Source organism: Microcebus murinus, chromosome 6 (genome assembly GCF_040939455.1).
Source record: "Microcebus murinus isolate Inina chromosome 6, M.murinus_Inina_mat1.0, whole genome shotgun sequence".
NCBI classification, from domain to species: domain Eukaryota; kingdom Metazoa; phylum Chordata; class Mammalia; order Primates; family Cheirogaleidae; genus Microcebus; species Microcebus murinus.
In genome coordinates, this window is record NC_134109.1 from 107,183,317 (window position 1) to 107,210,188 (window position 26,872).

General features: G+C 51.3%; 1 protein-coding gene across 4 annotated transcripts; it reads right to left on the reverse strand.

The window, feature by feature from the left end:
- Positions 1 to 468: 468 nt before the first annotated feature.
- On the reverse strand, positions 469 to 26,872 carry GRAMD2A (GRAM domain containing 2A). Of its 4 annotated transcripts, none has more exons than XM_012768263.2 (12): positions 16,022 to 26,870; positions 10,911 to 11,003; positions 10,062 to 10,119; positions 9,640 to 9,715; positions 8,573 to 8,676; positions 7,851 to 7,949; positions 7,495 to 7,566; positions 6,638 to 6,700; positions 5,529 to 5,673; positions 5,227 to 5,326; positions 4,313 to 4,417; positions 469 to 4,050 (listed from the first exon to the last, which is right to left on the reverse strand). In XM_012768263.2, exons 1-12 carry the CDS (start codon positions 16,060 to 16,062, stop codon positions 4,047 to 4,049), a joined length of 960 nt encoding a protein of 319 aa, XP_012623717.1. In that variant the 5' UTR covers positions 16,063 to 26,870; the 3' UTR covers positions 469 to 4,046. The 4 variants fall into 4 exon arrangements, with proteins under 4 accessions (XP_012623717.1, XP_075860643.1, XP_012623730.2 ...); XM_076004528.1 differs by having other exon boundaries at positions 10,911 to 13,779; XM_076004527.1 differs by lacking the exon at positions 469 to 4,050 and having other exon boundaries at positions 4,309 to 4,417; positions 16,022 to 26,872.

Consider the following 26,872-nt stretch of genomic DNA (forward strand, 5'->3'; position numbering starts at 1 on the left):
GATGACGTTCTCCCTGACCTCCCCTCAATCCTGAATGCCCTTTTCACTAGTGACCCTGCCCGTCCCGTGACTGTGGTTCTAGCATAATATATTAATGTATTTCCTTCTGTTCCCTCAAATTTAAGGCAGTTATTTCTCCCTTATAAGTTAGCTCATTTCAATTTAAAAATTACAAATATGATTATATGCCTTCTCCATGATGTTGCAGCTATGAACCCAACCCGGGCAATAGTGAGGAGGCATATTTTTTTCTTTTTTCAGACAGAGTCCCACTCTGTTGCCCGGGCTAGAGTGCAGTGGCGTCAGCCTAGCTCACAGCAACCTCAAATTGCTGGGCTCAAGCAATTCTACTGCCTCAGCCTCCCGAGTAGCTGGGAGTACAGGCATGCACCACCATGCCCAGCTAAGTTTTATATATATATATATATATACACATATACACACATACACACATACACACACATATATTTTTTAGTTGTTCAGCTAATTTCTTTCTGTTTTTTTAGTAGAGACAGGGTCTCGCTCTTGCTCAGGCTGGTCTCAAACTCCTAAGCTCAAACGATCCGTCCGCCTCAGCTCCCAGAGTACTTGGATTACAGGTGTGAGCCACCACACCCAGCCCAGTAATTCTATTTTTATTTTTTTTGAGTAACCATCATAGTGTTTTACAAAGTGGTTATACTACTTTACATTTCTACTAATAGTGCACAGGAGTTCCAATTTTTCCATATCCTTGCCAACACTTAGTGTCTTTGATAGTAGCTATCCTTATGAGTGTGAGGTGATATCTTACTGTGGTTTTGATTGACATTTCCCTAATGAACAGTGATGTTGGTCATCCCTTCATTGGTTATTGGCCATTTGTATATCTTCTTTAGAGAAATGTCACTTCAGGTCATTTGGTTGTTTGTTGTTGGGTCATTTGGTTGTTTGTGTCATTTGGTTAGCTGTTGTTGAGCTGACCTCTCCAACTTCTTTTTATGTTACTCTCCCATTTGGTTAGTATCCTAGGATACTGACATGCAGTGTCTCTGTTCCTTAGGGACATATATGCCTTTTCCTACCTTTTACAGTTGCTGATCCCTCTTCCAGGAATGTTCTTTTCCCAGCTGCTCCCATGACTGGCTCCTTATCCTTTAAGAATCAGCTTAATTGTCACTTCAGAAAACTTTCTTGGATCACTTCTTCTAAAGTAATCTCCCTCTTTATCTATATCACTGTTTCTTTCCTTTATGGAACTTAATTGCAATCTGCAATTACCTTGTTTGTTTACATATTTACTTGGAATTTACTTTTACGTGGAATGTAAGTTCAATGCCACTGGGACACAGACATTGCCTGACGTATTCACTGCTATATCTCCAGTTCCTGGCTTAGTACCTGGCATATAGTCTTGACTCAATAATATTTATTGATTGAATGAATCACTACTAAAGGGGGGCAGTGCAGGAAAAAGAAGAAATATGACATGGCCCAAATTGTAATCTTACCTCCATATCTAGGCTCTAAGTCATAGAAAAGGCCACAGGAGTTTTCTGGCTGCGTTATATATGTTAATTCCTGAATCAGAAGCATGGTACTATTTCAGTAGGCACATGGCTTTAGAGTGGCCCAAGAGAAATGGGGAAGCATCCCCAGTGTCCACCCAACAGAGGCAGAAGGCTGTAGAGGTTTACTGGGGCCACCCTCACCCTTCCCCATACACCTGAGATGTAAGCCAGCTCAGCTAAAGTCCTTTGAGATTAGCAGAGTACTTGGGATTCTGGAATGACGTGGGCTCCATCAGTCACCTTGGTGCTGAGTATGTCAGTAAGATTACCTTTAGTGAATACTCAAAGGACAAAAATGAACTTTCCATACCATAGGACACTAGAAAAATCAGGTTTTTTATTTTAAAATATTTTAAAAAGCTAAGGTCATAGTGGAACAACCCAAGGGTGGTTGAACCAAACTTTGAGGAAATTAGAGGAGCATCAGCCAATGCAAGCAGCTCTGTATAAATATACATAGTTTATAAATGGGCACAAAAGAAGGTACAGTGGCCCCAGAGGACCAGGCTGGGGACAAAAGGGAGAGACAGAAGGCTTTCCTGCAAGACAGGCACAGCCACACCACTCAAAGCCCAGGGCCCCAAGCATGCCTCCAAAACCACCTACCCTACAGCATGCTTCTTGCCCTTTCTGAGCCTGAGACATAGCTGAAAACCAGGTTCACCAGCATCTTGGCACATCTATCCATGACTTGGCACCTCTTGTGGCCTCTGGCTCAACCTAGCAAGGCTCAGAGAATGGATTTGTTCACCCCCACCAGGGAGGGGAAGTGCTAGGGCAAGAGGGTTATTTCCCTGAAAATATGATGGAAAATATTGATAAAAAGGGCTGATTCAAAGAAAAAAAAAAAAAAACACTGGATGGATATCCAGCGTGGCACTGTAAGGAGAATGGAACAGTGAGTTTCACCTGAGACATACAGATTTGGTGCAAGCAACACACACAGCCAGACTTTAAGCTTAATCCTAGAAACAGGGATGGGAAGAGGATGAAGAGACCTCCAGTCTGAGCTCAGGGAGTTGTCTCTTCCTGTCAGTCCCTTCAATCCTCAGTTGGGTTTGTAATAAACAGGACAGATAAGCATGGCTCTGCAATAAATAATTTCCACTTGAATTTCTTCCTCTAGTTAACCTCTCAGTGTTTGAAGAGGGGAAAACAGTGGCTATTTCTGACACCACCCACCCCATCACCAATGACTCTCCCTGATACCTCTGGCCTCCTAACTTAAGGCCCTCCTATCTTAGCAGATGGGAGTCCCAGGGAGATCAGACCAGAGTTCTGGGGCACAGGGAAGCTTTTAAGAATAGAGAAGGCCCTGACAGAGAAGGAGGAATCTCTAAGGCAAACTCACCACCATGCCCACCCTTCTCCTCCCCTATCTCTTTTGTCCCCAGAGGTATCAGATGGACCCCATTGGCCTGGTTCCTGCATTACACCAGGCCCACCTTGGACACCACCACCTAATTAATGGAGAATAGACCCCATGAAATGGAGGACCTTCCTCTATGACCTGAAACACACTGACTACAGGTGATGCGAGTGAGCCCTGCCCTGTGGTGGCCCAACACCAACACACCTGGCTGCCCAGCCACCCCTCCCTGACGGGCTGCCCTCGGCCATGCCTAAGAAGCAGGCAGTCAGGCAGGAAGTACACAGCAAGACCTCAAATCAAAGCCCTCCATCCTTCCCATCCCCTACTTCCAGGGCCTGGGACACCTTGAAAATGTCCGGCACACCAGGCAAGACCCAATACCAGGTCTGTGGCCACAGTGATCAAAGGCCCTGCTCCACCTATCCCACTAGAAAATGAGAGCTGAGAACATGGAATTCTAGGACTTCTCCTTCCCAGCCCCTGCCACCATCCCCTGCGGCAGGCAGCATCTTCCCAGGTTCAGCCAGCCTCCCCATGAGGGGCCAGCGCAGAGCCTCAGCCCAGAGCATGAAAATTTGCCTCCCGCTGGAATCCTGGCCACGAGCCCTCCTCTCTGCGTTCACAGCCCTCAGCAGGCGAAGCCCGTGAGAGGAGAGAGCGCCGGGGAGCAGAGCCCACACTGCTGGTTTGTGTTCTGGCCTCTGACCCCACCACTGGAGTGAGCCATGTGACAGAGAGCCATGTTCCAGGTATCAAAGCATGGCTTTGTCCCTTGAGGTGTCCTCCAGTGTTCGGCCTGTGTGCCAGAACTGTTTCCAAGGAGGTTAAATTTTTTCTCATTTAAGTGGTAGTTGAACCTTAGTGTACAGAATTCCTTAGCTGGTTCCAAAAACTCTGGCTTCTTGTTTGAGTCCGAAACTGTAGGAGCCAGTTACCCCATAAACAGTACTTCAGATCACTCATTGAGGGTGGGGGAAGAGTTGGGGAAAAGGGGAGGGATCTGGAATATTTTCCTTCGTACTCAATCTCAGCACAGCAGCAGCATAAACCCAGGAGATCATGGTGGAGACTTAGCACCAGAGAATCTTCTTGGAGAAGGAGTGGGGACAAAGGCCACGTGGCTGTTACCTGCACACAGGAAAGATGCCCAGATCAGGGAAAGCCCAGAAGGCAGAAGACATGGGCAGAAGAGCCAGTGACACCTTTCTCCTCCACGCCCCCACTGAGAGTGGGCCAGGGTGGGATCTGTGTACCCTGCACACACTGTCCAGCCTTGCCAGGGCCATCAAACCAGCTTAAAACAAGTCCAGCCAGCCAGCCTGACCTTAGGTTTTTGGCCCCTGTCCTCAACCCTCAATCCCACAGGCATTAGGAAGAGAAAAGGCCTCACCTGTGCCCAGGGACTGAGACAGCCCAATTCAAGGAGCATAACTGCTGTTCTAGCTGGGAGATGCGGAACGCCAGATAGGATGAGGACATGACCAAGAAGCAGATTCTGGAGAGAGAGGGGCAAGAAAGAGTTGAATATTTTTTCCAGAAAAGGGGCGATTTTGGAGGCTCACCAGAAATAGTGGGGCCTTAAGCTACTCTTGCAATTGGAAGACTTAAAGAACCCTTTGTCCTTCAGCTGTGTTCAGGCCTGGGCATCTTTCTTCCCAGTAGGCCACATGGGGGTCCTGAGACATCCCCACTGAGGTGGTCTTGCAGCCCAGCAGGAGTTCTGGGCCCTTTGTCTGAGCCCTAAGGTGGCAGGCCCATTTCCCCAGCAGGCACTGAGGTTGACAGTCAAAACCCAGCCAGCACAGCCAGAGGAGGCTAATGGGGTAAGGTGAGGGAAAGCTGGCTCTTTGTGGAACTTCCTACCATGCTCAGCACTCCACTGGTCCTTAGACAGAGGTACAGACAAGTCAGGGGTTCCAGAAACTGCTCTGGTGGTGGGCAGTGGGGAGGCCATGCTTTTCCCTAGTCAGTATTTCCTTTCAGCTGATGGCCCTCTCCAATCTTGCCAGCCTCCTCCTTCCCAATCCAGTGGAGCAACTTTTCCTTCTCTCAGCTGTTCCATATCCTGCCCCTCCCCACTGCACAGTCTTAACCCTAAATTACAGGGTGTAATGAATAAAAACGGAGAGACTTTCTCTTGCCACAGAAGGGCATGCCATGTGGCCTTCAGACACCACCCAAGAGCTTGAAATTTGACTCATAACTTTCCCCTGGCTCTAGATAGTGATCTCCCCACATTCCAAAGCCCCTGTTCCAAACACCTAGACATCGGGTGGGTCTGCCCCCGCCCCCAAAGTCACCTACAGCACAAAGAAGACCTTGAAGAGCCGGTAGTCCCAGAGCCTCAGCTCCCTGTCACTCTTGGGCTCCTCTTCCAGCTCGTCCTCCTCACAGACAACATTCTCTGCAACAGGAGCACACTCAGCATGGGGCAGGCACACTTCCCCCCATTTTCTGAAGGTGCTCGGGCTCTTGACTTTTCCATGTGGATTTGGAGAAAGAAAGAATCAGCTCTCAAGAGGCCCTGCTGGCTGTGAGCCTTTTCACTGGGAAAAGAGAAAGTCTGGCCTTTTGAGCAGCTGCCATCGTCAAGCCCCTGAACTCACCAGACCTTGGAGGCTTTCTGGAGGGGAAAATACTGTCCGTGGAGTCCATGGATGCCTGAGGGATACAAGGAATGTTGTCTGGGAGGGACAGGGACCTGGAGGCAGGGCACACTTTTCTCCACTTCATCTCGGGGATGAAGACTTCCTGCAAAAAAGAGAGGAGAAGCTGTCTCGCAGTGGCCCTTGGGATCTCACTTGCCTAAGGGGCCCACACCAGGTTTATCAGAGCTTTCTCCAGACATTACCCACATGAAGGCCTGGCCAGGGATGGAAGCGGGTATGAGAGGCTGGGGGACAGTTGCCATAGCAACCACATGTCTTTCCTATCTGCTCTCTTGGTGTGACTAGCCACCTGGCCAGGAAACAATGTCTCTGAAGGCTGCTAGTATAGAACCACAGTGGGATCTTAGATGTAAGCCAACCCAGGTACACGACCAAGTGCTTGGCACAATGTGTCTTAGATTAGTTACGGCTCCTTCTATTCCAGGCCCTGACCCTGAGCAAGTCACTGACCTTGGCAGGGGGAACTTAGAGTCCCCATCAACAAAAATGGGAACATCACCTTCTATTCCCCGCATGGTATCATGCATATTGCATGCTTGGCTAAATGCTTAATTGTTACCAAAGGAGACTTCAAACAACCTGGGGTCATTTCTACCTCTATCCCTGCCCTAGAAACTCAGCTCTGCCTACCCGGGCCCCACCTGCCAAAAGAAACTGCTGAGACCTCAGCCAACCCAAAATAAGTTTGTCTGGGTTCAGTGATAGCCTTTGGAGTTCTTTCCCGGAGATATCTCTATCCTCTTGAAGGCCCTCCTGACTCAGCCAAAGGAGACAGGCTGGATTATTGGCCCTGTGTCCATACAGGCGTGGGACCCAACCTGGCCAGTGTTCTGGGGGCTGGACTTTTGTTCTCAAGTTGGCAAATCTGCCAAGGCTCTGCATGGTCGGGCGTGACAGGTTTAGGGGGGCCCCAGCACAGCATGGCCACTGGCTCTTGAGCCTGGTGCCCCAGTTCTGCATTGTGGGCCCCTCCTGGGAGGCCCTGGCACCTCACAGCTACAGGCACTCTCAGGCCAGTAGTCTTTGCTCCCAGCCTCAGCTCTCACCAGAGACTTGCATGCTGCTTCCTCCGGAAATTCTCTTACACTCAGACTCTTCTTGCTGGAAGGCTGAGGAGGAAAGGGAACAAGGATCACTTGTCCATCTGGAACTGGCAAAGTCAGGTGTGGGAAGCATTAGCACTCTCCAAGATAGCTCTACCTCCAAATAAGCCAGTTTGGGTTGGGGAAGCCCAGCTCCCAGTGTTTGCAGGGGGTTCCCATTAACGCTGGAGCAGAGGGCAGATTGCAGGCGCCTGACTCTCCCGTGCTGCTGCCCCTCTACAAGGGCATGTAGATCCACACATGGTCCCCGACTAAAATGGTTCAGCTTGGGCTGTTTCGACTTCACCATGGTGCGAAAGCAATACATATTCAGAAGAAACTGTACTTCAAATACCCATACAACTATTGTTTTTCATTTTCAGTGCAGTATTCAACAAATTACATGAGATATTCAATAATTTACAATAAAATAGGCTTTGTATTATATGATTTTGCCCAATTGTAGGCTAATGTGTATATCCTGAGCATGTTTAAGGTAGGCTAAGCTAGGTTAGGCACACCATATTAAATGCATTTTCAACTGATGATACTTTCAACTTATGATGGGCTTATCAAGATATAACTCCATCGCAAGTCAAGGAGCATCTGTTCACGTGGACACACAAGGGCCCACTGGCCTCAGAAAGACATGCTCACAAGCAGTGCCTCCGGGACGTTGAGCCTAAGCCTTTCACTCCCCGGCCCCTGCCCCTGCTCCCTGTGCTAGAGAGATGGGCCGCCCTCCCCCTGACCCCGTCCCAAGCCCTGAGTCCAGGCCTGAGCAGCCTCCCTGGCCCAGCTCCCACTCCTGAGCTCCATACCTGGAGGTGGGTGCAGACTCTCCTCAGCATGTCATATACACTGTCCCGGGAGAGCAGTGACACAAAGACATACTGGGACATGGAAAAAAAAACAGAAAGGGTGGCGGGAGATGAGACCCCTTACTGTGCCAGCAGCCCCCCTCCATGAATTGGGGACAGGCCCGTGGGGATTTTCAGCCAACAAGACCCTGCCTAGGAACCTCTCTTCCAGCTTGTTACATGTCCTAAAATATTTGCTGGAGAGCTGCAGGGTGGAGCAAAGTAAAGACCTGGGAGAGTGCTCCAATCAGGTTGGGACCTCCTGGGGATGGGATGGGGAGACTGACAAGGGAGCGCTGGCCCAGAGACTCACGGACCTTCTGGCTGGTGTTGGTGGTGATGGCCAGTCCATTGGGAAGGAGCCGTGCCATCTTGTGTTTTTTGATCATTTGTACAGACACCACGGGAATGACCACCTGAGAGGGAGAAGCATGCTTCTCTCAGGACTCACCCCCCAAGTCCCTTTGTTCCCTCCATAGGACCCCAGCCATAGCTGGCTATGAGCCAAGCATGGACACCATGAAGAGGCCTGGCTCCACCTGGGGAAGTGTCTGAATCATCTACCTTCTCATCTAGCTTCCCCTCACCCCTCTGCCCCAGCCTTGACAGTCCATGCCACTCTGGGCTCTCCTAGGTATGATCCCTGTTATCCAGGAGGCCAAGGACGCTTGCTTTGCAGAATCTCACTCTAGTAATGCAATTCCCTGAGCTACTTCTTGGCCACAGTTGTGGCTCCCCCTAAATACATATCCTTCCCTGATTCCGAAGGCATTTCTGAGATACCCAGAGGCAGCATAATTTGGCTGTGAACCAGCTCAGGCCAGATATGGGGTCTAGATGGGGGCCCCTGTTTTAGAAGGGGCAGCGCTACTTCCCTGGACACTGGATGGGATGCCTCGAAGCTGCTTGTCCAACCAGTGAGAGGCTCCACCAAGGGCCCCGCATGCGGAGGGACGGGCATGGCTTGAGGCATGCCCACAGGGCTGGGGCTGGGGCTGGGCCTCACCGGGCCATGGTGGCCCTTCCCCCTCATTACTACCTTGATATCCTTGCCAAAGAGGCCGGCATGGAAGCAGAGCCAGTTGGGGGAGATGTAGAGCCGACCCTGGAGAAGGAGATCCCTCTGGAGGGCACAGGAGCACACTGGGAAGTCACAGAAGAGAAGATGTACCATAAGCAAAATCAGCCGGGAGCTCAGGGCTTGGGTCCTCACACTCAGGGATCCAGAGTCCAGCCTGAGGGCCTGTCTTCCTCCCCCTTCCCCATCTGAGGCCCCAAACAACCCATCCCCTCAGCACTCTAAGGGTTCTTTTCCTGACGCCCCTCCTCCCTACCACACTGCTAGATGCTGCTGCTTTCTCCACCTGCGCCCCGCAGGGGCCAGCAGGCAGGTTCCTGCCCTGGTCTCCATGCCTAGATTCACATGACCTCAGGCAAAAGCCCTCGCCTCACTCTGCTCTGCCTTTTTTTTTTTTTTTGAGACAGAGTCTAGCTCTGTTGCCCAGGCTAGAGTGAGTGCCGTGGCGTCAGCCTCGCTCACAGCAATCTCAATCTCCTGGGCTCAAGCAATCCTTCTGCCTCAGCCTCCCGAGTAGCTGGGACTACAGGCATGCACCACCATGCCCGGCTAATTTTTTCTATACATATTTTTAGTTGCCTGGCTTTTTTTTTTTTTTTTTTTAGTAGAGATGGGGTCTCACTCTTGCTCAGGCTGGTCTCGAACTTCTGACCTCAAGCAATCCTCCCACGCCTTGGCCTGAGTGCTAGGATTATAGGCGTGAGCCACCATGCCCAACCTCTGCCCTGCCTTGAGTGTGCAAAAGCCCTCACATGCTCAGTGAGAAGCCTGAGCAGGGAAGAACAGTCACTGATAAGAGCAGAGCCAAAATAATTTGGAAGCTCTGCCATGTCCTCAAGAAAACCTTTACAAATCCAACTTCATATTCCAAACCAGCCCAGTCTTACCCCACTTTTGGAGAAAAAACGACTAACTACATCCAAAGATCGGCCAGTTCCCATATCTAAATTGTGCCTTGGAGGCTTCAGAGTAGAGGACCTGACCCAAGGCCCCTGAGCGTGTCCAGCTACACCAGGGAGACAGCTCACCTTTGAGAACCACCTCCTCCAAAGGGATGTCCTTAAACAGCTTGTGGTATTGCTGGTTGTATTTACTCAGTAGTGTCTGCAAACACACGGGCTGGGTCTGAGAAGCCCTGAGAGATCAGACCACCAAAAGGGCCCTGCTCCAGCCAGCAGGAAACAATGCCACAGCCCCCTCTCCTGGGAACTTAGCACCAAACAGTAAACAGCCAGTGGGTGTGGAGGGCTGAGTTCCAAGCACAGCTTGTCTCCTGGCGATGCCGGGTCCTGACAGGTAGCCTGTGACGGGAAGGGATACACCACTCCCACCCAGGAGAGGACACCCACTCAGGTCTCCCGGTTTCCTGGTGACAGGCCTGGTGGCCAGGGAGCCACTGAATTCAGGCAGCCCAGGGCCCCCTCCCTGAAGTCAGCCTCCCCACACTTACCCCTTCTCGGCTGCACTTCTTTATCTCTTCACCCTTCAAGCTTTCTGGCCAGTGCAGACTGCAAAGGAGACATTCCATTCCAGGGACAAGGAACCCTTGAGTCCTGCCCATGCGTCCTCAGTGCCAGTTCTGCCCTGGCCTTGAGCCAGAGCTGGGGAGAGACTGGAGACTAGGGCCCTTCTCTAGGGCGCACAGCAAGCGACAAGTACAGCGAGCACATAGCTCATCCCTGAGGAAGGACACTCCTGGATGCAGGGTGGGGTCGCTGAGAGCCCTCCTTCCCAGATGGGGGTGAGCAGCATGCCCCTAGGACGTATGCTCACTCTCCCGGAGATGCTTAGGAGCCGCCCACCCCTGTGTGTCAAGACCCTCTTCCATGTTTTGGCCGAGGGGTAAGTAGAGGAGCGGGCAGCGCAGGAATAGGGACGAGTCTGGGCAGAGGGAGAGATGCAGTTGTCAGACTCACAGGTCCAGGGCCTGGCCACTGGCCATGCTCCCAGCAGGACTGTCCTCCTTGCAGCCTCCTCCCTGTGTCCTCTGCAGTGAGGAGCTCAGCACAGACTCACCTGACCTGAGGGAGGCCACCACGCTGGGGAAGGGGCGTGGCACTGAAATGCAAACCTTTGCCCTGGCAAAGGACAGGTGAGCAGGGAGGAGGCTGGTAACCTGAGAAGCCTGGACTCTGCTAGATCCCAGTGCACCAGGACAGGCCTGAGAGGCAGGAGGAAGGGGCCCCAGGCAAAGGGTCCCCTTTGACTCAGCTGCAAGGTCCCCTTTCTAACATGTCACCTCCTGAGGCCTTCCCACCCCACAATCTGTATGTACATCTGACTGGGAAGGGGTCCTCACCTGTAGTCCAGGGGCTCCTGAGCACTGTCGGTGTCCTCTGTGCAGGACACAGGGCTCTTCAGAGAAGCTGTCTTTCCAGACATTTGCTGGTTGCTAGGGAGAAACGGGCACATCAGGAAGGGCACTTTGTAAGGACATCTTTCCCCACCAGCCCCACCATACGCAGGGCACTGCCTCTGTCCCCCACCCAAGACAGGCTCTGATACTCAGGCTGAAGACGTCACATTCGGGAGGGAGGGGTTCTGGGCCGGCCGACGTGGGGGGGAGTCTCACACAGTCTTCCCTGAAAGCCTGAAGTGCAGTTATGCCTGGGCTGGGAGGAAAATCAATCTGTCTGACTTATCCGGAGCGCCAGGCAGCTGTTAGGCCGGGTGGAGGGAGGCCTCCAGCTCCACCCTGGAGGAGGCACGTCAGCAGAGGCGACTCTAAGACTTGCTCACACCTCAAAGCAGACTTCGGAGTACCCGGGCAGAGTTACTATAAACTGTCAGGTTCTGGGAAAGGACACCAAGCGCAGAAGGCCTTATCAAAGCCGAACAGCTGATGCAGCTGAAGATGTGGGAGGCGGAGTCCAGTCAGCCTACAGGTGAGTGTGGCCCGGAGGGAGGAGCTGCCCCGCACCAGGACGTGGCCTTGGACAGAGTCAGGAGAGCTCAGTCATGAGAACCAAACCATCTCAAAATGTCCCGGAGAGGGGACCCAGAAGGGAGGAGATTTTCTCTCCCTGGGCAGGTAGGGCTCCCCAACAGCCTTCAGTTCCTGCCTCCACCAAATAGTTCCAAAGAACAGAGTGTCCCTGTCCATGCTTCTCCAGGCTTGGAACCAATAAAGCCCGAGCAGTTAAAGTAGCCCTAACTGAGCAGGCCCAGGGACTGACCAAGGATCACAGGCTTCGCCGGGTGCAGTGGCTCAGGCTGTAATCCTAGGACTCTGGGAGGCCAAGGAGGGAGGATTACTTGAGGTCAGGAGTTCAAGACCAACCTGAACAAGAGTGAGACCCTGTCTGTACTAAAAATAGAAAAAAATTAGCTGGGCATGGTAACATGCACCTGTAGTCCCAGCTACTCCGGAGGCTGAGGCAGGAGGATCGCCTGAGCCCAGGAGTCTGAGGTTGCTGTAAGCGAGGCTGACACCACAGCACTCTAGCCCAGGAAACAGAGTGAGCCTCTGTCTCAGGAAAAAAAAAAAAAAAAGGATGAGCGGGTGGCCAAGAAGCAGGGACAAGCCAGGGCAGCAAAGTGGTCAGGAAGAGGTAACAAGGTCAAGTGCAGTGGTCCCTCAGGCACTAAGGAGCTGAGATCTGGACCCTATAAATCGCAACGTTCAGTCACACGCTTCTTTTTTTTTTTTTTTTTTTTTTGAGACAGGGTCTCACTTTGTTGCCTGGGCTAGAGTACGGTTGTGTCATCATAGCTCACTGCAACCTCCAACTCCTGGGTTTAAGCGGTCCTCCTGCCATAGCCTCTCGCATAACTGGGACCACAGGTGCTGATTTTTCTATTTTTTGTAAAGATGGGGGTCTCCTTCTTGTTCAGGCTGGTCTCGAACTCCTGGACTCAAGCAATCCTCCTGCCTTGGCCTCCCAAAATTCTAGTCCCAGCCTAATCATACTCTTCTTCAAGAACAGAGTTATCAACTTCTCAGTCCAAGATCCTGCCAGGACCCTCAGAGAATTATCTGACCCCCTCCCAGCATACCATTGAACAAATTAGGAAACTGAGTCCTGCCGAGAGACAGGCTGTGCCCAGTGTTACAGTGAAGAGCCAGGTGACCTCACCCACAAAATCAGCCCAGCCAGTTTTATGGCCTGGTGACCTCCATCTCAATCTTATAGAGGGTTTTGGCACACATATCAATACATTCTCACTGAATCTTATGAAGTGACAGATCGTGCTAGTAATTTGACTCTCAGAGTTAATTTTTGGATTGGTTTGGTTCCATCATTTCACATTTCACAGGGTTCCCCACTTCACATCCCAAAGTGCTAGGATTACAGGCATGAGCCACCACCCCTGGCCAGAATCTTTCTTCATTTGTACAATTTCTTTATTGAGAATATGAATCCTTAGCTTATGATTTTTACAAATATTTCCCCCAATTTGTCATTTGTCTTTTTTTTTTTTTTTTTGAGACAGAGTCTGGCTCTGTTGCCCAGGCTAGTGTGCCGTGGTGTCAGCCTAGCTCACAGCAACCTCAAACTCCTGGACTCAGGTGATCTTCCTGCCCCAGCCTCCTGAGTAGCTGGGACTACAGGCATGTGCCACCATGCCCAGCTGATTTTTTCTATATATTTAAATATATATTTAGTTGTCCAGATAATTTCTTTCTATTTTTAGTAGAGATGGGGGTCTCACTCTTGCTCAGGCTGGTCTCGAACTCCTGACCTTGAGTGACCCACCCGCCTCACCTCGGCCTCCCAGAGTGCTAGGATTATAGGTGTGAGCTACCACGCCCAACCTATCATTTGTCTTTTAATTTTGTCTGTGGTATCTTTGCTGTACTTGTGTTTAATTATTATGTAGTAGATTCCATCTATCTCTTCCATCTATCTGGTTCTCACTTGGTTTGAGTCCTTCTGTAGGATAGTCCCCTAAGGAGTAGCATATATAGGCCAAATCATCGAGCCATTATAGAGCTTGAGCCTTGCAGTCCTGTGAATCCATTGGGCCACCAGGGAAAAGCATGTGGGCTCAGCTCCAAAGAATATCCGCTCCAGCCAGAAGGATGGACAAGAGATAAAATGGAGAAACAATGAGAAGGAGCTTGAATCGTAGTTTCAGAGACAAGGAGCCTGTTCCTTCGAGTCCTCTGGGCTGCAGGAGCAGAGACACACAGATCCCTGGGGACCGAAGCAATCACTGCAGACTTCCTAGAGAAAAGGAAGTTGAGCCTTACAAACTGGGTAGGATTATAATCTTGCATGGATTATAGAATCCTGTGTGAATAATCATGTCTTTGCATGGATTCTAAACCAAACACATCCTTAGGTCCGAATGTGACTTTCTCAGGGACAGAAGCTTCCCTTGGCTTCCCCCAGCCTCGGTGAGCAGTCCCTACTTCAAGCACCCACAGCACCCTAATCGGAAGTGTCCCTCTCATCACACTGTTGGCATGCCGGGCTGTCCATCTCCAGGGGCTCTAGGAGGTCAGGGACTCTGCCCTGCCTGTCACTGAACCCTGAGCCCGGTGCTGCCCAGCGAGCAGGCACTGGAGTGTTTGAGGAACAAGTATTGCTCACGGTGAGGGCAGGTGAGGGCAGGACGGCTGTGTGCATTTCCTGCAGCATCTACATAAAGAAAACCTCTCCTGTGATAACGCTGTTGGCCCAGAGACCCAGCCTGCAGCCAAAATGAGTAAACCAGCACTGCTCTCAAAGTCATCTTCAATTCAGACTTTCTCCTAGTTAGTCTTGTCTTCTCCCTACAGTGTTTGTTTAAATGAATGAAAATAAAGAAATGGGAATTATGCCACATGAAAAAGTCCAGGAAAGTGGTTGTTGAGTGTTCCCCAGCAAAACCAGTCAGGCAGCACCCCCTCCCACCAACTGACCCAGGGGACCAAGAGGGAGGGTTCAACAGCAGGGGGCTCAGCCTGGTTCCCCCACTCTGTGGTGGCCTCTGTCCATTCCCACCCACAGACTTCTAATCTAGCTAGTTTGCTCACGCCCTGTGGGTGTGAACCACCCTCCCACTCATCCGGAGTCAATCAATAGCAAGGTCCTGAAATCTGTATCTATTTTTTTCAATCAAAGCCATAAAAAATATAATTACCATCATGAGGGGGAGGAAACAGGGGAGTGGCAGTATTTTTTTTTTTTTGAGACAGACTCACTCTGTTGCTGGGGCTAGAGTGCTGTGGCATCAGCCTCACTCATAACAACCTCAAACTCCCAGGCTCAAGCAATCCTTCTGCCTCAGCCTCCCAAGTAGCTGGGACTACAGGCATGCGCCACCATGCCCGGCTAATTTTTTCTATATATATTAGTTGTCCAGATAATTTCTTTCTATTTTTAGTAGAAACAGGGTCTCACTCTTGCTCAGGCTGGTCTCGAACTCCTGACCTCGAGCGAACCTCCTGCCTCGGCCTCCCAGAGTGCTAGGATTATAGGCATGAGCCACCGAGCCAGGCCAGGCAGTATTTGTGATATTAAAGGGAGCATGAAAGATTGGAAAACACCCTAGATGAGGCCCTTTTCCCCTGCTGACCTAGTCTGAAGGCCTATCCCGAGGGCACAGCAGGCGTCTGCTGCTCCCAAGCCCGTGTCCAAAGAAATCCTCACTGAGCTTAGCACAGCATGCGCCTGAGGGCTGCCAGCCCAGGGAGGCGCCAGGAGAGGGGAGACAGACAGGCCAGGAGAGGAAAAGGCAGTGAGTAGGGAGCCCGGAGATGCAAGAGTCTAGCTACTTCCCACAGCCTCAAAATAACCCCACCAGGCGGATGTTCCCAAATCCACATCTCTATCCAACCTGACACCTCGTGCCTACCTGAGCTTCAGACCCTGCCGTCAAAGTGACTTAGCATCATCCCCCCAAAGCTGCTTCCTCTGAGCACCCACTCATGGGAGAACAGGCCCATGAAAGGCCCTATTCTCCTCAGTTACCCAAGCCAGAGTCTTCAACTCATTCTTCTCCCCACCCCACAACCAGTCAAGCCCCAAGCCCTCCACCCCCGAGGATAACCCATGAAACCACCTATTTTCTCTGTTCCTACTACACCGCGCGAGTGCAGGCCACCATCAGCTCTTTCCTGGATGCTGGCAATAGCTCCCTGACTACACCTGCCCCAGCCTTGCCCAAGCGCACATGCCCCGTTCTCACTGCACACCGCCAGCAGGGCCACCCAGAGCCGCTCCTGCGCTCTCCTACTCACCTTCCTTCTTTAGCCCCCAACGGTTCCTCACCCGAACCCTCCTGCTTCTCTTTCCAGGCTCACCCAGCACTCCCTCCCCTGCAGCACAGCCAGCTGCCTCAGCTTCCTTGCATACCTGCACGCCTCACTGGCTTGCCTGGAATCCTTCCCATGCTACCTGGGCAGCTCCTGGTCATCTTACAAGCCCCAGTTCAAATGTCACCTCCTCTGTGAAGCCTTCCCCATGCTGCCCCTGCACTTACCATGCCAGACTCTGCCTGTTTACACTTCTGTCTCCCCTCATTGACTCTGAACTCCAGCCGGGCGTGTCTTGTACATCTCTGAGGCCCCAGCACACAGCCTGTTTGCTAAATGAATGAAGGAAGGAAGGAGAGACAGAAAGAGAGATGATGACATCGCAAAAGGCAGGAGAGAAAAAAGCCAGGCAGTAAGAGTGAAGGGCCACAGTGAATGACTGACACCTGGCAGGAAAGCAGGAGGGAAAGGACAGGACTGAGGGGTCAGCCCCAGCTGGACCCGTCCCTGCAGGCGCTCTGGCCTGCACCACAGGCGCTCAGTTCGTGCTGGTTCACTGATCAAAGGGGGAACTCAGGTGGCAGGCAGAACGTAGAAGAGGATAAAGTGCCCGGATGGGATGGGGCATTTGAGGGAAGCACAGGCTGGCCCTCCTGTTCCCCTGAAGGGTCCCCTGGGCCGCACTGCCCCGGGCTGGCCATGCCCAGGCAACACTCCCCCAGCTTACCCGGCCCTGTCCCCACACCCATCCCTGCCTAACCACAGGGCAAACCTCCCTCCAGGGCTCAGCCAAGCCTCTGGTGGTAGCAGTGCTTCAGCCAGACCCAGTGGCCTGAGCCAGCAGCGTCTGTCCCCTTGGGCATCTGCTCCCCAGAAAAGCAACCACACTCTCCTAAGTTGGCTTTTGTGGACCTGCCAGCTCTTCTCAAGGCCAGGCCAGGGACAGCTCCTCCCTCTGGTGCAGCCAGCAGGACACTAGGCCCCAGTGAGCTCCAAGGAAAGACCTGAAACAACACTGTTTTACAAACAAAAATCACATCATAGCAGTGGGCCCCTGAGGGCACAAACCCAGAAACCACAGAAACAGCCATCCAGGGACAGGAAATTGTGTGGACATCTGACCTGGATGGAAATTCAAACACTGGGGTTCAGCAGCCTGGTCGGGGGCTCCTCCTGCCCGGTAGCTGCTCCAAACCACCCAGGTACCCCACCCCTTCCTCACCTCTCCCTCGGCACCAGCTCAGCTCCTACTCCATGGAGAAAACACACCCTCCTATTAACTCTAATGTGTGAAAGAAAAAAAAAGAAATGATACCTGAGCTCTGTCTCAGACCAGTAAAATCAGAATCTCTGAAAGTAGCATTTAAGTAACTAAATATTTCTTAAGCTGTCATTGAAGCATACTTTAAATATAGAAAAGTGCACGTAACATAACTGTACAATTTAATGTATTTCACGAATGGACACATACCTGGGAACCAGCCACCCAGAAGCCCCTCCCGCTCCTGCTGGTTTCTCTGCTCCCCCCAAGGATAACCATCACCCTGACTTCCAACAACATGGATTGCCTTGGCTTCTTTTGCGCTTTATATGAATGAAATTATATTACATCTACTCTTATGTGGCTGCTTTTCCTTGGCAATGCTTTTGAAAGAATCATCCACCGAACTGCATGCAACTGTGAGCTATGCATTTTCACTAGTTCTTAGAATTTCTTTGTATGGATATACTTTAATTTATTCATTTTATTATTGATAGGCATTTGGGCAGTTTCCAGTTTTTGCTGATTGTGAAATTGCTATGAAAATTCTATTACCAGTCCTGTGCACACAAGTATTCACTTCTGTGAGTAAACACTTAGGACTGGAATTGTTGGGTCATAAGGTAGGTGTATGTTCAGCTTCAGGCTTTTAAAGGCTCTCAGGTGATTTTAAACCCACAGCCAATGTTAAGAAATCACTGGAAGAATCCTGTCCCCACTCCTCCTTTCTCTGTGGAGCAGAGAGAGAAAGAACTATGCCTCCTCCTCCAAGGCCAATGCACCTGCCTGGGCTCTGGACCTGGGATCCTCAGCCTCCTGAGCCTTCACCCTGCCCCTCCTGAGCTTCAGGAATGTTCCTGCAAAGGCAGGGAATCCCATCATTTTTTCTTTTCTTTTTGTTTCGAGACAGGGTCTCACTCTGTCTCCCAGGCTACAGTGCAGTGGTGTCATCATAGCTCACAGCAACCTCAAACTCCTTGGTTCCAGCGATCCTCCTGCCTCAGCCTCCTGAGTAGCTGGGACTTACAGGCACCCACCACCACGCCCAGCTAATTTTTCTATTGTTTGTAGAGAAGGGATCTTGCTCTTGCTCAGACTAGTTTTGAACTCCTAAGCTCAAGCGATCCTCCTGCCTCAGCCTCCCAAAGTGCTAGGATTATAGGCGTGAGCCACCGCGCCCGTTGTTAATACAGATTTCCTTCATCTGTAAGGCCATACAGCCCATTTCCCAGGTTGTGCCAAGGAAGTAACAAGATCAGCTTTCCCACGTGGCAGTGGCCCCTCCGAACCAGTGTCCTTCCCGAGAGCCTCCCCATGTTCTCTCGGGGCCGCAGTCCCAACAGCCTAGAAACCGAGTGACAGACCTCTCCTGAGTGCAAACACGGACAATGTGGATAGAGTCAGGCTCATCCTCAACAAGCTAAAACCTTTTTTTTTTTTAGAGACAGGGTGTCCCTCTGTCACCCAGGCTGGAGTGTAGTGGCACAATCACAGCTTGATGCAGCCTCAAACTCCTAAGCTCAAGTGATCCTTCAGCTTCAGCCTCCCAAGTAGCTGGGACTACAGGCACATGTCACCATGCCTGGCTAATTTTTTAAAAATTTTTGTAGAGATGGGGAGTCTCACTGTTTCCCAAGCTGGCCTCAAGTGATTCCCCTGCCTTGGCCTTCTGAAGTGCTGGGATTATAGGTGTGAGCCACCACGCTGAACTAACATGCCAAAACTTGAAGATAAAAGGTAATTTCCTTCCTTCTTTTGCAAAAATAATTCTATTATTGCTGTCTTGCACTTTTGCTGATGCTGCACCTCATTTTTAATTTTTTTCTTTTTTCACTTTTTAGTTTCTAAGTTGGCATTCTATCTATGATAACTACTTTGTCCTTTCCATTGACCTCTAGAAAAGGGGAGAAAATCCTATCAGTACAATGAGTTCCAGATTGAGCATGAAGGGCTCAGTGAGTTGGGGGCCAGCAGGGCGGGGCGGGCGCCCGCACAGCCACAGTGCCTGCTTCCCAGGACAGGCTCAGAGAACACCGCACAGCCACAGTGCCTGCTTCCCAGGACAGGCTCAGAGAACACCGCACAGCCACAGTGCCTGCTTCCCAGGACAGGCTCAGAGAACACCTTGGCCGGCACCGGGCTTACTTTCCTTTCACCCCCTGTAGCAGCTTTGCGATGAAGAGGCATGTGGAGTGCCAGGGGCCCTTCTTCCCAAGGCCTACTAAGTGGCCCTGGCCACAGCTGGCGGAACCCTGGCGTGCTTGGGACACAAGCAGAGCCCTCTGCAAGCTCACCAAGCAGCCTCTTCAGACTGCAAAGATGAGCTGGTCCGTCAGCTTCCCTTTCTAATGAATCCTGACTGGGAAATCCGAGAAGACGTGGAGGAGTGGAGCCAGGAGTGGTGGGGCAGGAGAGAGCATGGCAGGGTACGAGCTGCAGGCACGCTGGAGCAGAGCCTTTGGGGCACCAGAGACTGGCCCTAGAATGAAGGATGAGGGAGCAGAGTGCAGAGAGAAGCAGGGGTCATGGGCCAGGCCCCCAGTCTGGGAGGTAGCAAAGAGGGTCTGTTCCCCTTGGAGGCCCGCTAACTTCCAGTGCCCTAGCCCTTGTAGCCAGACAAGAAACCTCCATGCCTGGTTTGCCCAAAGATCACAAACCAGGGCACACAAGTGATGTCACTTAGACCATTAACCTGAGGCAGGTGGTGCTACCTCCATTTCACGGGTGGAGAATGGAGGCTCAGCTGCCCATACACAGTCACTGGCAGCGCCAGGACTCCATGGAGGTCTGTCTGACACCCAAGCCTGGTTGTAGCCATCCCCCCAGGAAGCCTTAAGGGCCTGGATGAAGAGAAGACTCTGGAGAATGTTCAAACCAAGTCAAGCCCCTGGAGCCCAAGTCAAGCTCCTTCTTGGGGTGGCCCCTGGGGAGAAGGGAGGTGACGAGATCTGGCTCATGATTCCTCTAATCCCCAGTTCAGCTCTTGTTCTACAAAAGAGATGGCATCATCCCATTATACAGATGAAGAAGCTGAGTCCCAGAGGCAAAGCACCTTGCTCCTGACCATACAACTGGAAAGTGGTAGAGTTCTAATTGATAGCCCAGTCCGGCAGGAACGTGTACTCTTTCCACTGTAGCACACTGCCTGCAGGGCTGCAGGGCTCGGAAATTCCGCCCATTCTGTAGCTTTGCCTGCTGCAGGGCCAGGCCTCAACCCTCCCCAAAGGCCCCAGTAGAGGGAGTTTGAGGGAGAGAAAAGGGAGGTCTCTCAGGCTGAGCTGACCATGCAGAGCTCCTCTGGATAGCAGGGCTCCCTAGATCAGACACTACCCCGCCAAGTGTTTTTCTTCCCTACTCAAGGACGTAAACACTCTGGGAGAGCTGGTAGCTCTGGAGTAGGCGTGGGCTGGCTCAGCCCTCGGGGGTGGCTGCATCCAGGCTGAACAAAGACCCCTTTGAGCTCTGGTGCTAGCAAGAACTCCTTCCACCTGCAGCAACCTCAGAAATCCCAGGGTCCTCCCAACCAGGTGGCACTGGGAGAGCCAGATCAAGGTTGGCCCTGTCTCCCACCCTCAGCCTCTAAGATGCTGCCCACTGCCCAGTTCTGTCACTAGAGCCCGGACCTGGTCAGCCAAGCCCTTAGCCGCTTGGATGACTGCATCACCCCTGGTTAATGGGCCCCGGTCTCCCTTTCCCCAGCTCCCACCAGGTCTCAGCTCTCTCCACACACCGGAAGGGCCCAGCTCCTCATGGCGGTGGGATTCAGAGCAAGGTGCTTGGCTGTCCCTACTTGGCGGGGTGGGTGGGTGGGGAGGGGGTGCTGATGAACTGCCCCTCCCAGGTCTGCCTGGGCTCTGCTCTGCTAACTGGCTTCTGTCCGCGATGAAGACCCCCACCCTCATCGCCCCGCACCTCTCCTCCCTGAGCCGGGTCTGCACCCACAGGGAGAGCAGAGCCCCTCCCGATGTCGACACTGTGTGCTCTCCATTCTTCCCGTGCTGCTGCCTGTTAGTCATCTCTCATCCCCAGGGCCTCACGCAGCTCCAGGCATGCAGTAAGTGCTCAATAACTGTTCACTGACTAAACAAATGCTCCCTGCAAAAGGGCTCCTCAGTGTCCGCAAGCAGTGAGGCCCTTGGGGCACAGGTCCACGATCTGGAGTGACAGCAACTCACTCAGCTGTGCTGCTAGCTCCACCCTGGTCCTGAGTTTGTGCCTCTATAAAATGGCAGAGAATAGCCGGGCGCAGTGGCTCACCCGTATAATCCTAGCACTCTGGGAGGCCGAGGAGGGAGGATTGCTCGAGGTCAGGAGTTCGAAACCAGCCTGAGCAAGAGTGAGACCCCGTCTCTACTATAAATAGAAAGAAATTAATTGGCCAACTAATATATATACAAAAAATTAGCCGGGCATGGTGGCGCATGCCTGTAGTCCCAGCTACTCGGGAGGCTGAGGCAGGAGGATTGCGTGAGCCCAGGAGTTGAGGTTGCTGTGAGCTAGGCTGACACCACGGCACTCACTCTAGCTTGGGCAACAAAGTGGGACTCTGTCTCAAAATAAATAAATAAATAAAATGGCAGGGAAATCTCCTCCCTGAACTCTGTCTCTAAATAAATAAATAAATAAAATGGCAGGGAAATCTCCTCCCTGAACTGCAGGTCTTCAGGGCCATGAGGTCATGGCCAGGTCTGGGGGGCCAGTATCACATCTCCTGCTGGCACCACTTGAGAGCTGAGTTAGCCTTCACATCCCACCATGTCCCTTGAAGGATACCTCTAAGTGCATCTGCCCGTGGGAAAAGGAGACAGGGGCACCACTGGGCCCCAATTGTATCCACAACGTGCCACACTTGCCCTGCGAGTCTGAATCCTTGCTCTGGGACCACAGCCCAGAGCAAGGCCCTCCTTACGCCTGGGCCACACCCAGTGGCTCCCCCCCACCAGTCTAGGCCCAGGGGCACTCCCCCAGCTCAGGCCCAGCCATGTTCCCAGGCTCCCTCTCCCTCTTCTCCTCCCTCCACCAGAAGTTTGAGGCCAGCAGCTGCTGCGCCCCTCCTGCCCAGCTCAAAGGACTACAGAGTGAGAACAGTCACCAGGGAGACAGACAGAGACAAACAGCCGAAACTGGAAAGCTTCACTCCTGGGGATATCCAGGATTTTCTACAAAGCCCAGGCTGCACCAGAAAGCAGGCAGTTGGTTCTGCAGAGAGTGCCCTGCTGGCTGCTGGCCTCATCCCGCAGCGCCCGGCGCTATAGCAGCATCCATTGGAGCTGGCCCCTGGGCCTGGTTATAGACCACTTTTTCTTGGCAGGCCACTTGGGGCTTGGCCATTTCCAGACAAGAAGCGGGTCATTCAAGTCTAAAAACAGACTCACATTCATTAAGGAACAGAGCACCCCTGTGCTTCTGGTGGCCACCCTCTGGCCAGGCCTGCTGAGGGGAGGAGGGGAGGCCCATAGACAGCCGTAGCCACGCAGACATCCCTACTTGGGGCTGCCAGGGGGTGTGGCTACTCGGGGGACAAGTCAGCTCTGTGCATCCATGGATACGGCCCAGATACCCAACCACCCTGGGATACCCACCTCAGAGTCAGTCTGGCTTTGTGGACCGACCAGGCTCTTCTTAGGACCACAGGCAAGTCTGAAGCGTCTCGGGGTCCTGAAAGGGCCTGTGGGTGGGTGGGAGGATATGGAGGCAGGCCTGGAACTACTTCTCACTGCGCAGGGGCCTTTAGTAGGCCACTGTCACTTTCTGGGCCCCAGTTACTCCCCGGCAAAGGGACAAGCAAGTCACAACCCAGGAGGGAAAAAAATGCTGTCTGAGGGAAAACGCAGAGGCCAGAAACTGGGCGATTGCAGGTGGCCACTGGCCGTCTGTGGTCAGAGCGCCCGTAGCCCAGGGGAGGCTGGCAGGAGCTCGGGCCTCACAGGGCTGCGGCTTCTCGGCCGTCCCTCTGCAAAGGCCGGTGAATGCCCGCTGTTCTCTCGGCCCTTGTAAGTGCTGTGTGTGCCAGGAGGGGCGAGGCAAGGCACCGTCCCCAAAACGCCTGGTGGGAGAGGCAGACATGAACAAATATTTACATAAACCAAGACAGAATTATAACTGTGTTGCAGCTATAAAGGAAAAGCACAGGGTCCCCGGAGGACGTCCACCACAGAGTCCTGCCGCGACCACCGAGAGGCGGGAAGGCTTTCTGAAAGCAGCAGCAGCGTAGGAGCTGACAGCTGACAGATGCTAACCAGCTGGAGAGGGGCCTAGCTGGGGGAGTCACAGTGAAGGGGGTCAGACACACAAAGGCCCTGAGGCCAGAGGTGTGCAGCACGTAGAAGGGAAATAAATAGAGCCTCTGGCTCTGGAGAGTAGAAGTGAGCCATGAAGTGTGAGCAAGAGGCTGGACAGGTGGCAGAGCCAGATCATGCAGGGCCCCGCGGACAGCAGCAACAGTTTTGACTATTATCTTGAAGGCAATGGAGAACCAACAGAGGGATTTAAACAGGGTAGTGTCCACCAATTTCTGTGCTAGAAAGATCACACATTAGTTGGGCATGGTGGTGTGTCTATAGTTCCAGCTACTCAAAAATAAATAAATAAAAATTAAATTTAAAAAAAAGATCACACAGATTTGCTTCAAGTAATCCAATGGAAATAGGGTAGAGGCAGCGGAGGGTGAATACTGACTGAAATAGAAATGACCCTGTGTATTGTAGCTGGGTGACGGATACAGGGGATCCACCGCACAACTCTCTCACCCTTTGTGTGTGTGTAAAATTTTCCATGGAGACAGATCAGTCAGGAGGCTGCAGCTCAGCAGAGAGAGGATGTCCTGGACTTGGCAGTAGTGGTGATGGAGGGCCAGAGATGGATGCAGAATATGTGCTTCCAAATAGAACCGACCTGATGTGGTCATCAACTGGATGTAGGGGGCAAGGAAGGTGGGGATTGTGATTCTAGGTTTCTGGCTTAAGTAAGCAGGATATCAGGCTGTTTTGCTGAAACAAAATAAGGAAAAACATACTGGAAGAAGAGCATATTTGGAGGAAACAATCATGAGCTCAGTCTTTTTTTTTTTTTTTCTTTCTTTTTTTTTTGGAGAAAGAGTCTCACTCTTTTGCCCAGGCTAGAGTGCAGTGGCATCATCATAGCTCACAGCAACCTCAAATTCCTGGGCTCAAGTGATTCCCCTGGCTCAGTCTCCCAAGTAGCTGGGACTACAGGTGCATACCACCATGCTCAGCTAATTTTTCTATTTTTTGTACAGATGGGGTCTTGCTCTTGCTCAGGCTGGTCTTAAACTCCTGATCTCAAGTGATCCTCCGGCCTCTGCCTCCCAGAGTGCTATTAACAGAATTACTGATGTGAGCCACCTTGCCCAACCATGAGTTCAGTCTTGAACATGTCTGGGAGATAAGCTATACTTGTATATGACTAAGCAGCTCAGAAGAAAGGTCTAGGCTGGAGGGATAAATTTCTGAGTCATGGCCCACAAATGAGAACAGGAGCTAATAAGATCCCCCAGGGAAAGTGAGTACACAAAGAATAGAAGCTATCAACATGAATGTCAACACCTATGGGGAAAAGAATAGTCTTTTCAACACATGATGTTGAGCAACTGAAATTCCACATGCAAAAAAATAAAGTTGGATCCTTATCTCACACTGTACACAAAAATTAACTCACAATTGTCAGAGCTAAAACTATAAAACTCTTAGAAGAAAACATAGGTGTAAATCTTTATGACCAATTAGCCAATGGTCTCTTAGATATGATATCAAAAGTACAAGAAACAAAAAGAAAAAAAATAAAAAAATAAAATAAAATAAAATGTACAAGAAACAGAAGAACAAGATAAATCGGAACTCATCAAAGTTAGAAATTTGTGCTGTTAATGACACCAGGAAAGACAATCCACAGATTGGGAGAAACTATTTGCAAATCATATGACTGATTTGCAAATCATAAGGAATTAGTATTCAGAATATACAGAGAACTCTTACAATTTTGAGGACATTATAGTAAGTAAAATAAGCCTCACAAAAAGACAAATACTACATGAATCCACTTTTTCCCCCTAGAAACAGGGTCTCACTCTGTCGAAGGATCATAATAGCTCACTACAACCTGGGACTCCTGAGCTCAAATGACTCTCCCGGTTTGGACTCCTAAAGTGCTGAGATTACAGGCAGGAGCCACTGCACCCAGCCTGAGTCCACCTTTATGAGGTATCTAAAGTAATCAAATTCACAGAAACAGAAAGAATGGTGGGTGCCAGGGGCTGAAGGGAGAGGAAAATGGGGAGTTGTTTAATCAACATAGTGTTTCAGTTTTGCAAGATGTAAAAGTTCTAGGAATTGATTACACAACAATGTCAACATACTTAACATTAATAACTCTTTACTTAAAAATGGTTATGCTGCGCTGGTAAATTTTATGGTATGTGGGTTTGTTTTTTTTACCACAATTAAAATTTTTTTTTTTTTTAGACAGAGCCTCACTTTGTTGCCCAGGCTAGAGTGAGTGCCGTGGCATCAGCCTAGCTCACAGCAACCTCAAACTCCTGGGCTCAAGTGATCCTCCTGCCTCAGCCTCCTGAGTAGCTGGGACTACAGGCATGGGCCACCATGTCAGGCTAATTTTTTCTATATATATTAGTTGGCCAATTAATTTCTATTTATAGTAGAGACGGGGTCTTGCTCTTGTTCAGGCTAGTTTTGAACTCCTGACCTTGAGCAATCCGCCCACCTCGGCCTCCCAGAGAGCTAGGATTACAGGCGTGAGCCACCGCGCCCGGCCTCACAATTAAAAAATTTTAAGACAATTCTTACAGTTCAACAATAAAAAAGACAAATAACCCAATTAAAAATTTAAAATGGGGAAATATTTGAATAAACATTTCTCTAAAGAAGACATTAAATGGCCAAGAGGCACATGAGAAGACGCTCAACATCATTAGTCATCAGGGAATGTAAATCAAAACCACAATGAGAGACCCCTTCACACACTGGGGGGCCGTGATGGGCGCAGGTGCTGGTGAGGATGTGGGACGCGGGGGGCCTCACACTGCTGGTGGGAATGTGCATGGCGAGCCGCCTTGGAAAGCAGTTTGGTGGCTCTCCAAATGGTTAAACGTAGAGTCACTCTACTACCCAGCAATTACACTCCTAAGTATATATCCAAGAGAACTGAAGAGGCATGTTCACACAAAATCTTGTACATACATGAATACTCACAGCAGCGTTTTTCATAATAGCCAAAAAATCTCAACAACTCAAGCACCCATGGACTGACAAATGGATAAACAAAAGGTGGTGTATCTAGACAATGGAATCTAATTCAGCCATAAAAGGAATGAAGCACTGGCACAGGCCACCACACGAATGAACCTTAAAAGCCTGATGCTAAGAGAAAGAAGCCAGCCGCATCATACGGCTCCTTCCGAAGTGGGCAAGTCCGTGTAGACGGAGTAGCTTAGTAGCTGTCTGGGGCTAGGGGAAGGGGGCAACGAGGAGTGGCTTCTAATGGTATCTAGAGTTTCTCTTTGGGATGATGAAGATGCTCTGAAATTAGATAGTGATGACGGCTGCACAGTCAGTAAACACACGCACCCGCGGAGCTGCACACTTCGGAGGGGAGTGTGCGTGTGGGCACCACGCCTGGGAGAAGCCAGGAGGGCGCGCGGGCGAAGCGGGAGGGTCTGGGCAGAACCACAGGCTTAAAGACGTGCGGAGTCCCGGGAACAGGAGCGCGGCCGAACCGCAGAAAGAAACCCGGCGCGGGAGCGGGGCAGGAAGGGGACGCGGCGAAGCTCACGGGGCGGCCG